The 15,819-nt window shown below is 29.1% G+C and overlaps 2 protein-coding genes and 1 long non-coding RNA gene across 6 annotated transcripts; 2 read left to right on the forward strand and 1 right to left on the reverse strand.

Moving 5' to 3' along the window:
- The first annotated feature begins 1,045 nt into the window (after window positions 1–1,045).
- Window positions 1,046–1,639, forward strand: LOC149887103 (uncharacterized). Its single transcript, XM_090091474.1, has 2 exons — window positions 1,046–1,058; window positions 1,326–1,639. Exons 1-2 carry the CDS (start codon window positions 1,046–1,048, stop codon window positions 1,637–1,639), a joined length of 327 nt encoding a protein of 108 aa, XP_089947600.1.
- Window positions 1,640–4,779: 3,140 nt separating this feature from the next.
- LOC145193958 (uncharacterized) lies at window positions 4,780–8,564 on the reverse strand. 4 transcript variants are annotated; one of them, XR_016453745.1, is made up of 5 exons: window positions 7,713–8,564; window positions 5,566–6,640; window positions 5,427–5,461; window positions 5,145–5,225; window positions 4,780–5,064 (listed from the first exon to the last, which is right to left on the reverse strand). It is a non-coding gene; the product is annotated as an uncharacterized LOC145193958 (long non-coding RNA). The 4 variants fall into 4 exon arrangements; XR_016453742.1 differs by having other exon boundaries at window positions 5,566–5,659; window positions 7,713–8,546; XR_016453744.1 differs by lacking the exon at window positions 7,713–8,564 and adding an exon at window positions 6,730–7,685.
- Window positions 8,565–9,028: 464 nt separating this feature from the next.
- LOC149887104 (uncharacterized) lies at window positions 9,029–13,664 on the forward strand. Its single transcript, XM_090091364.1, has 3 exons — window positions 9,029–9,231; window positions 10,859–11,939; window positions 13,229–13,664. The coding sequence occupies exon 2, from the start codon at window positions 10,885–10,887 to the stop codon at window positions 11,704–11,706; it is 822 nt and encodes a 273-aa protein (XP_089947490.1). The 5' UTR covers window positions 9,029–9,231; window positions 10,859–10,884; the 3' UTR covers window positions 11,707–11,939; window positions 13,229–13,664.
- Window positions 13,665–15,819: the final 2,155 nt, after the last annotated feature.

Below are 15,819 nucleotides of genomic sequence, written 5' to 3' on the forward strand. Positions count from 1 at the left end.
CGAAACAATTGCGTTGCACGAATGAAAAACAAAGATGATGTAAGTGGAGACACAAAAATTACTTAAAAAAGTACTAAGTGTGGTCGAATTATTTTTTTTTAAATCATCAAACGAGAAGAAATAAATGTTAAAGAATAAGCGGTTAGTAGATTTTTTTTGAAATGGAATAATTTTTGTGTATCAAAAACTACCAGTTGATTAAGAATGAAAAAAAGCACATTAAGGTCACTGAAAATTATTCTTAGTCGTAAACTACGTCACCTGTCAAACAGTTGTTCAACAAGTTCCTTGTAATGTTCTAGGCTGTCGTTACCCATAAAAACCAAAATCAACGTTCTTAAACGCACAACAGGCTTTTTTAACTAATTGTATTTAAAAAAATGTCTCCAATGATTAATTTTTGCCGAGGCTGTTTTGCGTGGTTTCATTCTCATTGCCAAGGCTAGATATCAACATTTCAATAAAAAAAATATTTTTAATCTGAAATAATTCTATACTAATTTTTATTCTGAATATAACTGACAAAAAAAAAAGCCCTACGAGTATACTCGTAGTTTGGCAATGGCGAAGGAATTTTTTTCTCCAGTGCCGAAGTACTCGTAGCACTGCAATGAGTATAACTCATTGCGGTGACTACATCTTTTCAAAATGTAATTGAGAGCTTGAAAGTTGTAATTAAGAAACGTAAGATGTAATTGAGAAATACAACAGGTAATTAAGAAATTTTAAAATGTAACTGAGAAACCCAACATGTAAATAAGTAATCGCAATATGTAATTTGAAACATATTATAAGCTTTTCTCAATTACAACTTTCATCTTCTCAATTACATCTTTCGTTTCTTAACTACATCTTCCATGTTCTAAATTACATATTGCGACTTTTAAATTACATTTTGTATTTCTCAATTACATCTTACGTTTCTTAATTACAACTTTCAAGTTCTCACTTACATCTTGAAAAGGTGTAGTAATGTAGCTTATTTTATGCATTATTATTATAAATAGTGTTTCAATTTTTTTGTACATGCACATTGGCAGTTATCATGAGTAAACAAGGTAATTTATATTTTGTTTTCTTAATTCTAAATTGTTGTGTTTTTTAGACTAGAAGCTAAAATATATTTGATAACTACATTATGCTGTATGTTATTGAAAATGTGAAAAAAAATTTAAAGTACACAATAAGATGTTTTTTAATACATTAAAAAACATTTTAGTGTGCACTTAGAATTTTTTACACAGTATACTAATTAATGTGTTTTATAGATGAGTAATTTCTTTTTTATAAATTGTTAATTTATAAATTTATCTATCTCCTATTAGCTCAACACAGATATTCCACTATTGGATCAGCACATATGATTATGGAAGACTTTGAGGATAGTGAAGGTGATGATATTGAAGATTCGGATTTATTTTTCGCTTATATTACTACGTCTTCGAGCTTGACTGCATCAGAATCAGGTTCTGAAGATAATAACGCTGAAGAAAGTGATGACAATCAGTACACAGACGTTCATCTAGCAGCCACTGCAGAGGATTTTTTAATGCCGCCGAAAAGAGCTAGAACAACGGGTGGTCCATCTAGAAATTCAAACCAATGGAAAGATGAGCCGAATATTGTAAAACAAATTTAATTTTCTGCGGATCCTGGTTTGAAGATAAACATGGAGAGCAAGAAACCATTAGATTTCTTTAGACTATTTGTTACAGAGGAGCTTATAAATACTATGGTAGTTGAAACTAATCGCTACGCAACGCAAGAAATAAATAAGCAGCGTACCCTCAGAAGAAGCTCACGTTTTAAAGATTGGAAACCAATAAATTCAGAAGATATGCGGCAGTTCCTTGGAGTTCTTCTTCATATGGGGTGTGTCAAAATGCCATCTTTAGAACACTATTGGTCTAAGAACAGTCTCTATAGATTTCCCTTATTTTCTAGAATAATGTCACGAAATAAATTCCAACTAATATTACGGTTTTGCCATTTTATTAACAATGAAGATTCGGGTAGTGGACGCTTGTGTAAAATTATTGGACTTCTCGATCACTTAAATAATGCAATGGATAACATCTACTGTCCTAATAAAAATATATCAATCGATGAGTCAATGATGCTTTGGAAGGGACGTCTTGTATTCAGGCAGTATGTGAAAAATAAAAGACATAAGTATGGTATCAAGTTCTATGAGCTTTGCGAATCAGATGGTATTGTACTAAAAGTAAAAATCTACTCTGGCGAAACAACTCCCGATAAACATTTATTGGGAGCTATTGTTTTAGATTTAATGGAAAAATTTCTGGGAAAAGGTTATCACCTGTACACCGATAGCTTTTACAATTCCTTTGAATTAACAAAGCACATGATAAATCAAAAAACACATATTTGTGGTACTTTAAGAACTGATCGAAAGTCAAATCCAAAAGAGTGTACAAAAGCAAAACTGAAACAGGGAGACGTTATAAGCAGAAGCAGAGAGGGTGTAGTGGTTGCTAAATGGAAAGACAAAAGAGACGTGCTATTGATTAGCAACTTGCATTCGTTGCAAATGATTGAAGTGACAAACAGGAGAGGAGAGAAGAAAATGAAACCCAACATTATCAAAGATTACAATCAATATATGTCAGGAGTAGATAGGGCGGAACAAATGGTATCATATTATGATTGCCTAAGAAAGACAATTAGATGGTATAAAAAAGTAGCACTTCATCTCTTTGATACTTTTTTGTTTAATGCTTACTGTCTAAACAGCAAATATGGGGTAGATCACACATATTCCTTGCTTAAGTTTAGAGAATTAGTGGTTACGGACTTATTTGGTGAACGTTTGAATGAAATTGTGCCTCGAATCACCAATAATTGCTTCCACTACTTGTCTTCAATACCACCGAATGAAAAGAAAAAATTCCCAACCAAACCATGTCGAGTCTGCTCTAGAATAAAACGTAAAGAAACACGATATGAATGTGCTGTTTGTGAAAATAGACCTCCGTTATGTATTGGCGAATGTATCATTCAACAGAATAGGTTTACACTTGAATTTTCATGAAATAAAATTAAATCAATATCAATGTTTTATTTTTATCTGTTTTAAGCTATTTCTGTCTTTATCCGCATTTTTTGTTAGGTTCCCTGGATTTTTAAAATAAAAACTTGAATGTAATATTTTCTGAAATCAAATGTGAAGCTAAGAAAAAAAAAAAAAAAAAGAACAGACAAAACCAGTCATGCACAAATGTTGTTTGAAATAAGTTAGTATAACTACGAGTTTACTCGTAGTTGGCAAGCTCATGACGCCAGCTTACTACGAGTATTCTCGTAGTTGGCAAATAAATGACGCCAACTTACTACGAGTATACTCGTAGTTGGCAAATAAATGACGCCAACTTACTACGAGTATACTCGTAGTTGGCAGCGAAAGTGTTAAGGGGGTACCCCCTCTGATTTTAAATCTAAGCATTTTTACAAAATATGATTATTGGTAACATGCTTATATTAAATTAAGAATAATGCTCTAACTTTTTTTTGGAAATCCATATTACTGCCATGGTAACCACTAAATATCCCTAAAATGACCAAAAAATGACTTTATGCCGGCCAAAATACAAAAACATTGGCTCATTTCCACCTTTCCATATTGAACCATAATGTTGTTATAAGGCAGGGTTTAAATTTTTTATGTCTGCATATCCATGGTCCAATAGTCGCATGCAATAAATTATTCGCTTATTAATATCAAATCCTTTTTTATTATTATTGTTGATAGAGGTGAAGAACTGATGAAGATAGTTGCAATCTTTTTTTTGACACTTAAGTTTGTGTACGTTGCTTCACTCGACAATCTTTTCCCAATTTCACAAATAAAACTAAGCTGATAAAATAACACTATAATTGATTTAAATTTGTCGTACTTGATGTAGCAACCTTTACAAAATTCTAGAAAAAATCATAAAGAAGCTGTTCAAGCTTGTATATGACAATTATAACATACATGGTTTGAATTAAGGTAAAATGTAGGATGTATACAGTTAAACAAGTGCGTTGCTATGGAGTTGCTCGGGATTTCACTTTGAGATTATTTAAATAGACAAATTAAGATAGTTATAGGTTAATTTGCTACTTTTGAAACAATTTTTATAATTATACTCAGGTAAAAGTAGTTAAAAACAATTTTCTTTTTTTTTGAAAATTTTGATATTTTAAGGGATAGCCTCTTACCCAGCAAACATTAAGCAGGCGGACCGACAACGGACCACTGTCAGCACTTATGCCGTGCCGACGTCGGCCGCCCGCTGCGTTGCCGCGTAGGCTTGCACATCGTATTTACATCGGTCCGTTAGCGGAAAGCTGCAGGCGGTTCGGCAGCGGACCGATGGCGGCTAATCGACAACTTTTGAACAACGTTCCGTCAGCGGCAAACCGATGATAAAGCGATAGCGGAATAGCATAGGACCTATAATAAGTTTTCACTAAGATTTGAATGCATTGATATACATATTATTTTTGTGTTTTTGTTTGAATAGAACGCACTTATCGTTAGCAAAATTGTGTATATCTTTCAGCGCAATTTTTACTCATAAAAGAATGGCAAATCATGCCGATGCCTGGAAGGCACTTCAAATACCTTGACTTTGTGCATAGGTATATAGCCATTAAATACGAATTTATCATACTAAAATTCTCCTTGCACCAAAAAACACTACCCCAACTGTAAATCAATAGGTCATACGTGGCAACGCTTAAGCTCGGTGAACAAAAAAAATGAATAATCAGAAGTTATAATAAAAATCATCTTAAGATTGCAATTTACAATTACAATATGAATATTAAAGTCACAATAATTTTTTTTTATTTAAAACAGAATATATAAAATATTAGTATCTATAGATTATTGCTTAACTTGCGTTTAGCGAACTTTTAAAATATAAAATAAATAGTTAATTTTAAACACATCTTTAAGTTTAGTTTATTCTCATTTCAATCGAAAACTAAATATGCTCGGAAAGCCATATTGTGTTGAAAATCGATTTACGTTGCAGTCTGCAGACTTCTAACATTTACCTGAAAGCAGACAATGATATATAATGAAAATATTGAAACAGTTAAGTTTAGAGCTATTACAACAAAGATAATAAACTTACCTTCTCAGTCCTTAAAAACGTTTTTGTTTAAAATAGTCTGATCATCAGTTATTGACAAATAACTCCAGATACTAAGTTTATCTACATTGAATAAATATAAATTTAATTTTATTATTTAAGCATAATTTAAAACATAAAAACAACAAAAACATTGCTTAATTATATTGCTACATTATCTTAACTAAGGAAACATCTTTAAAAAAAAACTATATAAAAATAAAGTCATAATGCGTGCCTTTTTTTAAAAATAAAACTTCATATAAGTAACCTTAAATACTCTACCTGGTATAGCAATTCCTATCAATACACTTGAGGGGCTAATGAACAATAAAAAAAAAATTGTTATTTCATTAAAAAAAATTATCTTTACTTTTAATTTTAAGTTAACAAATAAAATAGTATTTAAAAATGATATACTTACATGCCAGGTTGGAAATCAAACTGTGAAACCCACAGCAACTTAAGGGCAATGGTGAACCTTTTGCAAACCATAGGCCTAAGACACAAGTGCAGATCTGAAAAAGAATGAATCAAAGACAGAACACATCAATAAAAATATAATTTGATGAACTAAAATATACTTTGCACATTGAACATAGTTTTCACCATGCAAACAAAAACATAGCACAATATAATATACTATGAAAATACCTTGAAAAAATATAAAGAAAGCCAAATAGTTGAATGAAATAAAATGGTTTAGTAAATAAGTATATAATTTTTTCAAACAGTAGACAGACTCCAGAAATTATATTTTGGATTTTTTTCAAAAACAACATTGAAACAAATAACATTAAAATAATAAAATCTATCTTACTTTATTCACTGGTAACATTTAATATCACGATCAATTTAAATTCTCATTAACAATCTCATATACAAGAGGTTACAGTAAAAGGGAATGAAAATGAAAAACATGGAAACAGTAATATTTATTGCACAAATACTTTACTCCAGTAAGTTTAAAATATAAAATATTTAAAAATATATTAAATATTGTAAAATAAAGATAACAAATTTGTAAATAAAGATAACAACTTTGTAAATAAAGATAACAAATTTGTAAATAAAGATAACAAATTTGTAAATAAAGATAACAAATTTGTAAATAAAGATGTTTATTTTATTTAAAAATGTTATTCATCTTCTGAACTAAAAAATGCCTCTTTATTTAATGGCATTGGAAAACTTGATGTAGGCATCAGTTTTTTCTTGGCCATTTTGTCCAAAAGCTCATTATTGAAACTTATATAAATTTACATAAATTGTTTTATTTACTAAAGTTGGTATATATTAAAAAATACATATAATATAAATCGCTGGGTATATTTGGACATTATAAAAAATAATTTGAAATCAGATGCTGCTAAATTAAGGTTAGGAAATAATTGGATATTTCAACAGGATCGAGATCCAAAACACACTGTTTATGTTGTAAAATCATGCTTGCTCTACAATATTCCAAAACAACTGCATTCTCCTCCCCAATCACCAGACTTTAACCAAATAGAGAATATGTGGGATTATTTAGACAGACAAGCAGGAAACAGAATAACAAATGTTAATATGCTAAAAAATATCTTACTAGAAGAATGGAATAAAATTCCGTCTTCTTATACCAAAAAATTAGTGTCACTGATGAACAGAAGATTAAAAGCTTGTGTAAATGCCAATGGATGCTCAACAAAATACTAAAGATTTTTTAATTTTTCATATTCTTGTTTTTTTTACAAGTTTTATTTAGTGTAGGAAAACTTTTGTGACATTATAAATTCAAAAATTAAACTTTTTCAGTTTTACAAATAAATATTTTTATTTAGTTAAATATTTTTATTTAGTTAATTATTTTTTATTTCTTGTACAATATATTCTTGTTACTTTGATATAAAATTAATTTTTTGCATTTAAAATGGTTTTTATTAAGTGTTTTCTCTAAATTGTAAGGTGTACGAAAACTTTTGTGATTAACTCTGTGTGTGTGTGTGTGTGTGTGTGTGTGTGTGTGTGTGTGTGTGTGTGTGTGTGTGTGTGTGTGTGTGTGTGTGTATATATACATAAATTAGTCTTTTTAATTTTGAGTCTTATAAATATATATTGAATCTATATCCATACTTTATATCAATATCTAAACTTAATATTATAAAGTATTGCTATAAGTATAGCTATAAGATTATAAGAATGTTAAAATCATATAACTTTTAATATTTATAAGCAATAATTATAGCTATATTTTATAATATAAAGTATAGATATAGATTCAATATAAATTTATATATATAATTCATATTTTAAGACTAAAAACTAATTTGATTTTTTTTTACATCTTGTTTATTTAATACTTACTGTTTTACTTAGTATATAATTTTATCAGAGTTATAAATATCAAGTAAACTATTGTTAAAAAATAAATGTAATAACAATTTTGAGCATATATTTAAACACTAATAAGTTATAATCAGTTAATTTTTTATAAAACAGTCACAATTTAAACATCGATCAATCTAAGCCTCACCAAAAGCAGGCATTTCAATCGAAATGCCTGCTTTTGGTGTTATAACGACAGCTTACCGCTATCCAAAAGCCAACTCTGGATTTGTGTTGGCAAAACTGTAATGTATCGCCATGTGTTTACCGAAGCTGGCATGCCGATTTAAAAACGTATCCACAACGAAGCGTTTTGCCGTTTTTCAGCCAAAGGCGGTAAGCCAACACAAAACGAGATAACGGTCCATCATCGGTTAGCCAGCAGCGGCAATCCGCATTAGGCATCACAGTGGGCCAGCAGCGGCATACCGGCGGCGGCTTTACGCATCACGGTCCGCTGAAAGCATGTTTGCTGGGTAATTGCTCTGGGAAGCAAAAGTGCTTGTTGTTGCCATGAGCTATTTATTGTGCTTTCGATTAAATACCGAAACAAATTATTCTATCAGTGGAGGAAGCAGATTTATTCATTGACACAAGAGTACAACTCTTACGTTATGGCTACCTGGGTGCAAGTTTCCTCAAGAAAACCATTTTTGATTCCCAAAATTTCTAGAAAGTTTACAGGATTCGATACATCTGCAATAGTCATAAACACGATAGAATTACATAATCATAAAAAGTGAAAGCACAAGAAATTTTAGTTTCTGTAATTCGAACCAATTTCTTTCTTCACGCAAACAAGAAAGTTTACATATGACTTTACCAATTTATTAAAATCAATGTGTGACTACAAATCTTATCTTATACGCCATTCACACTAACAAAACCGAGTTTTAATAACACTCGCTTTTAAAACGGTGTTTCTGTTTAAACCTTTTTTAATTATTATCCTTGACACACCAGAATATATCAGGTTTGTTTTTACGAAACCGAATAAAACTTAAATTTGCTAACTCGAGTAAAATTTCTTTTGTATAATACTTCGGTCTCGTCTACTCTGAAGTATTTTTTAAAAACAAGAACAAAATGGAAAATTTACGAAATGAAAAGATTGTTATTTAAACACAAATCATACTTATAATACACAAAAATGTATGCTTAAATGTATCGTATATGACGTAAGAGGGATAAAAGAGAAAATATTAATATAATACGTATATAAATAATTTCCTTCAATTTTATATATATATATATATATATAAATATATATTTTTTTTTTTCCTGGAGATTTATAAAACCTCTCGGCTTCTAAACAAAAGTTTTTTAATAAAATAACCTCGTGATGTTTTCTTATTAAGTTACCGTTTTTTAAACTCATTTATTTGAAACAAGGTTTTAAGAAGCAGTTTGAATGGAAAATGCGTCACCAGTTTAAATAACCACGATTAAAGCAATTTTTATTTTCGGTGTGAATGGGGTATTATTTGCTAAATTAAGAATATTTTCTCGGAAATATGACGAAACGGCTTTCAATGAACAGCGTTTAAATGAAACGAAAGTAGACAGAACGGCTTTAAGTATTTTCTGCTTTATATGATGCTATTCAAATACTTGAAAAACATGATTTACCACAAACGCTACGCAAAGTCATGTAAAATAACTAATATGGGATCAGATGGGAATTAGCATTATAGATTTATTTATTTGAGCATCGGATTGAAACGTAAATTTTCTAAATTTTTTACTTTTTTTTTAATTTTCTTTACAAATGAATTGTTTGTCTTTATGTTTTCGTTCTTTTTTTTTTTTTTTTTTTTTTTTGATATCACTAGCTATAAGTAAAATTAAAAGAAAAAAAAGTTAGAAGAGTGTAAAATCATGTGTATCACTAAAAAGGCATTTTAAGAAATGTTCCATTTTTTATGAATTTCTTTTTACATAATTTTGCTAATAACTTTGTTTACTGATCAGTTATCTCTAAAAAGTCATTTAAATTATTAAATGGTTTTTAATTTAGAAAAGTTATCTTAAAAACTAGTTTAGTTTCTTAATACAGAGAGTCAATTTTGAAGGTTTTGATTGGTTTTTTCATCCGTTGAGCTTGGTAAATATGTGTAAACCAAGAGATATTAGTTCAAGATGACCATCCTAACATTAGACAATGTTAACAGGCCTAGAATCAACTTTTTCAAAACTTCTTATACCTCAATATCTAAATTTTTAGTTTGTCCCAACTCTTTCATAATATGAATGAATGCAGACTTAGAGGTTTTCCTTTCCCTTTTTCATTCATCCTATCTTTTGATTATTTTGATTGATAAGGAGTAATTCTGGTTTTAGTTAGTTAGATAGAATTACTCTTTATCAATCCTAAGATTTTAGCACTATCAAACAATGTTAATAAAGTTGGTGAACCTGGCTGTTTGATAAGTATTATATTGCGATGTATAACAGATTTCTCTAGAGGTCTGTTACTTCTGTCTGCTTTTTGTTGCAGCCTTAAAATGACTTTACTATGGCTTTGAACCCTTCTTTTTGTGTTATATTCCTAGAACACTGATTTTATGCACAAATTAGCAAGAATCCTACAGTTAAATCAAATATAACTGATGAAGAGCTAAAAAAGGTCCAATAGTATTAAACAGTGTCTAAAATAATAGTAAAATTTATTTAATAATTGGTACAACCTATAAATATTGCACCCTAAATAATAAAAGAACTTAGTCTTTTTTGATTGCTAAGGGAGGGTGGTGGGAAGTGGGGCAAGGGAGAATTGGGACAGCTAAGCTTTTCCATCATTTTTTAACTAAAGTTATGAATATCATAATGAAACATACTTCTGCCAGAACTTCATTTTTTACTTCATTTTGTTGACTGCTAATCATTAGATTTGCTTGTAGTGAAAAGCTATAAGAAAAAAATTATTTTGTAGTTTACTGATTGTTGGTTATTGTCACTTTTACTTTGATTTGAATTAGCTTAACGTTTAAGTTAAGTTTCTTTATTCATTTATCGATTTAGTATACTAATTACTTTTACTCACCACAAGTGTCTTATATCTTACTATCGCTATTGTTGTCATGCTTGGCTAAAGCCATTTTAACTATCTAGTATTATAGTCACTTGCTATCTATTTATCTACCTATCTAATCATTCATCTATGGCTGTCCTACTTCTTATCACTATATATGAAGTGTTTGTTTTGTAAATTATTAGGGTTTGAATTAGCATGTAAAACCGTAAACAATAGTGTGTTTAAACTATTTGAGGAGTTTAGGATTTTTACAACACAGATCAAAATCATAAGTATTATATATTTATATGTATGTATTTCTGTTTCTTACTATTAGATTTCAACAAGAAAAATTGCACAGAAATGTCAAGTGAAAGTCAACTAAAAATTAATAGAACTATTGAAACATGTTTAGCAGTTCTTAGTTTTGGAGTAAATGTACCTGTAATTATATTCATGATTAGATTGAAAAAGTTCCGTCCATTGACAATCTTGCTTCTCAATATATTTATTATCAACATTTTGTTTGGGCTCACCAAGATAACTTACTGGTATGGTTTAGTTAAACTTCCTCGTTCTTCGTTAAAATGGAAAGTTCTTTACATACTTGTGATGAAAATTATATCTCCAGCTCTTAACTGGAACATTGCACTCACAACATTAGTGATTGCTGTACAACGATGGATAGCTGCTAAATACCCATTTAAGTCATCTACTTATCTTACACACAAGTTGACTAAGAGATGTTTGTTGGCAGTTTACCTGTTTTCATATATAATATCAGGTGGATTGGCCATTCCTTTTATGATGAACAAGGCGAAGTTGGCACAAAAAATTCAGTTTATTGGATTAATTCCTTGTATAATACTTTTCATACTTTACACTGATATTATCATTTGTCTGAAAAGGCTTAAAAACACTTCTCCTGATGTTGTTATGGCAAAAAGGACAACATTTTTTTGCATCACTTTTGCCCTCACCTTTTTAGCAAGCTACCTCCCTATTTTGATAAACGATATGTTTAGCTTAGGTGCTACAAAGTATGTTGTACATGCACTATGGCTTGATGGTTTTATTATGCCAATAGTGTTCTTAATACAAGAATCGAAAAAGTTAACTCTGAAAAGTTGTTCAGTTAATCAAAAGCCAAGCATAAAAACTGAATCTATTAAGCTTTTGCACTGAAACTATAAAACAATTTTCAGCAATGTGAGAAAAAAAATAAGTAATTTATCTCAAATGTTAACTGGTTAAAAGTTTCTCCCTAAAATTTTAAAAAAATAGTTCTTTTCTTTCCTCTTCAAGAATTAAGTCTCCTAGTAAAATGACATAATACATTGAAGTAATAACATTTAGAAATGAGACTTCTGATAATTTCAATTATGAGTAGATTGAAGATTAAATTTACAATATATCAGGTATATTTAATTTTGTGTTATTTTTGTTTCAACGTTTTTGATGTGTTTTCACCATGCAGGATTGATCAAATTAAGAACTTTATGTTAAGTATAAAGTTCTCAAAATCTGACATTGTTTTTGCAGAAACTACCATTGATAGATAAAAATATGCAGGTAAATGTAAAGAATTATATTTAATGCAAATAGAATATTGTTTTATAACATTATATTATAGATAAACAAGTTTTAGTCAAATAGGATGTTCAAAGTTTTAATAAACTTCATTAATAAAGTCCATTACTAAACGTCTCATAAATATATTTGAGAGTGGATTATCTAAAAGGTCTATGTGGTCTAAAAATAAAATTTCATTTTACCATTCTTAAACTTCACATAGTTATTTTTTTAAAACATGTAATGCTTGTCTAACTCCCATAACCTTTATTGAATATGTAATGTGTAGAACAACCTTTAACTGTATATTTTTTAGCTATGTTTAATTTAAGAACGTCAGTATTAAGCCTTTTAGGGGTTCTTAGGGTGACTGATACATATTTTCTCTTAATTTTTGAGATATTTTTAGAAATTTAATTACTAAAACAACTTAAAATCTATTTCAAGTATACTATTTTTTTTGTCACAGTGTCAGTATTAAAAGGTTCTGTTAAGTTTAAATCTACTAGTTCGTCAAAATCAAACTCTGTTACCTGTGAAACAAACATTGTTGGATATATAAATTACAAACTATATAAATTCATACTTCAATTTATAAGGCTTAGTATTAATATATCTTATCATTTAGGTGTTTAATTTTTAAGTACTGAATTTGTATCTTCAACATTCTCTGTAACCATGGTTAGTAAGTCTATTGAAAGTTTAACCTTATCAGTGCATTTTTACCTTTTCAAATGTAACTTCACTTGTACTTTGTGAGTTTGTTTTCATTAAAATGCATTAATTAGGACCTTCTTTCCTGAAATCAGAATCTGTTTCTCTATTGTGAAAAATTACATAATTGTTTTCTAAATGCCACTAAACACCTTCACATGTCATAAAATTACTTAGTTCTCAAGACTTATTATTTTATGATGAATAATGTAAGAATGATAGATACTACCTGTAGATTTGCTCAACTTTGTTGTTTTAGAGACTGAACTTCTTTTTATTACATTGAACCTTTTTTAAAAACTTTTGCTATGCTTAGATTGAATGATGCTGTTATCACATATTAACTCAATTTTTCAACAGAAGTTTTCAAACTAGTTTGTTTGATTTTGCTAAAGATTTGCTCTTTGTTTTCTCTATGCAGTAAACTTGGTGAGATGATGCGTACAACTTCACTGAGATGTGTTGTAATTGAGTGGTAGTATATGTCATAGAGTTTAACTCATTGCCAAAACACAGCGTCAGAGCTCATGAAACACCAGCAAGGTTATCCCTAAATGTTTTTCAGATTGCTTTCGCTTCTTGGATGTTTCTGTTTAACTCTTTGACACTGATTTCCTGATTTTCAGAGAACTTTCCAGATCTGTTAAAAAGGATTAACTGCTTTCAACTTTCTTCCTGTTGGGCCAGCAACAACCTTTAGTTAAGAATTATTAATATGAGTTTGATTTTTTTAAAAAGCTTTTAATTTAAATTTTGAATATTTAATAAAAAATTTATAGCAATCATAGATAGAATTTGTAGGAGATTTTTTATATAATTTTGTTATCAATTTTTGTCTGACTAATCTTTCTTCAAATGAATTACCCAATTTCTTTGTTTAAATACTGCAGCGTTTTTTATATTTTACACTTTTTTCTTCTTTTAAAGTTTACTTTAGCAAAATAAATTAGTTTATGTATAAACACAGAAGTATAGAATAGTTGAATTATATGTTGTGTAAAAGTGTTGTAATCTGTAAATTTTATCTTGTTTAACTTGTAAATTATAAAACTTAAGAGTAATAAAAGTAGATTTATTACTTTTGAGCCTTTTTCGACCTCTTACATGTCTTTCAACTGCCCAGACTTGTTGATTTCAGTATTTTTCGAATCTGGATAATGTCTTTTTTTCTTCGTACATTTAGCTTTTCATATAGTAATAATCACTTAAAGTTAAATTATGTTTAAAGCATCGTCACTGTTTATTTCGAACCCCAGCGTTATCTTCTCAAAAAAAATTTTTTTTTCCAGTTTTTTGTTGCTCAAAACTATGCATTTTTCCGATTTGGATTTTAAAAATCTGTAATAAGTCCAGCTAAAAGTTCCAATCCTTAAATTAAATTGAACTAATGAACGAAATTATTATTTTTTTATATAATTACCTTTACTTTATTTTTGACAAAACCCTATCTTTCTATCGTGTTTGTCACTTTTTATATCGGATCTTTACAATATCCTTAATATAGTAAATATCAAAAATAGCTTAAATCAAAATAAATCGACATAAAACTGCTTTATCCAGCTTTTTCAGCCAAAAATGAAAAAACCGAATAGTTTTCGACTTCTCCAGCGCTTTTTTAAAACCTGTTGGATACATAAACTACATATTTACACACCGAAAATGTATGGTTTTTATGTTAGTTGGTTGCTGATCCAGTAACTAGTAGTAGTTTATAGGTTTATCACTTTTTAGGCTATAGTAATTACGCTACAGTGATATGCAAACAAAATGTTGATCAGTTTGAAGTTCTCTCCAAAAAAAGCATCTTGTTTGGATTCAAAGTAAAGACTAGCTTGTTGCATTGAACATCATCAAAATAGGCAGACTTTGTCGAACACTAAGCAGTGTATTCATGTCTTTATTGTTTGTTGTCCAACGAGTTGAACGGTTGTTTTCACTCTGTTGATTCTCTTAACTTTTCCTATTTTTTCAGCAGCAATTTTTCTACCAAATCGGTTGAAGGTAACTTGGACAAAATATTTGTAAAGGATGTCGTACAAAGAATTCAATATCGTGTTGATGTTTTGTAAGACTCATTCGCATGCTTTTATAATCCAAAGAATTTTTTCATCCAAGTTTTTTAGTAATAGGTATTTCAACCTTTATTATTTTACTAGTATTTACTAGTATTTACTAGTATTAGGAGTGCGTTTTAGCAAGTGTTCAGAAGAAAGTTGTTAAGATCATTGAGTGGTATGCGTGATTTTTTTTGTCTATGACTAACCTCATTTGGTAAACTATTCGTTGGTTTGCCGTCTCTCTTACATACTTTACAGCTTTTTGAATTTGAGGTTCCAAAAAGTTCTGTGCTTGTTGAGAATACTGCTCAAAATCCCTTTTTTACTTCACCACCCAAATTCTTCTCATGAAAAAAAATTGGGCAAATTGATTTTCTCGATTTTCTGTCAAAGTATTTTCTTCAACATGAATGTGAGGAAACTTGTAACAAAAATTTTCATACCTCTTTTTTTTTCTTTTTTTTTTTTGAGATGGGTTTCTTTAACACCTACTAAAAATTCAGCTTTTATATAAAAAGACTCAAACAGTTTAGCCACGTTCTAAGGTTTGAATTTAAATAAGGTTTGAATTTTGTAAATTCTTCAAGTTTGTTTACTAATTTTTTTTTTTTGTGCAGTTTAAATTTTGTAAGGCAGGAATATGAAAAGCACAGTAGATCAGTGGTTCTTAACGTTTTTGAAGTCGGGGAGCACTTTTGATCATGACAAAAATTTGGGGAGCACTGAAGTCAAGGAGTAAAAAAAACAAACAAATACATATACGTACGACTTTTATTGAAAATAAAAGATTATAACATAACAGTTTTAAATAATAACATGACAAACAAATTGTTAATAAACATAAATTTAATAAGGAAAAAAATAACATTGAGCAAAATTTAATTCAGAAAAATAAAAAGATTTAATGTGAAACCTGAGCTTGACGGTTTTTACAAATTTCAGTGATATTAGGCCT

The sequence above is a fragment of the Hydra viridissima genome, unplaced genomic scaffold (assembly GCF_058129835.1).
Source record: "Hydra viridissima isolate aposymbiotic clone 2 unplaced genomic scaffold, HvirCarnegie_v1 scaffold_6, whole genome shotgun sequence".
In the NCBI taxonomy this organism is placed as follows: domain Eukaryota; kingdom Metazoa; phylum Cnidaria; class Hydrozoa; order Anthoathecata; family Hydridae; genus Hydra; species Hydra viridissima.

What these genes read in the sequence shown, in the direction of transcription:
- LOC149887104 (XM_090091364.1), top strand. Translation starts at nt 10,885, where the DNA reads ATGTCAAGTGAAAGTCAACTAAAAATTAATAGAACTATTGAAACATGT.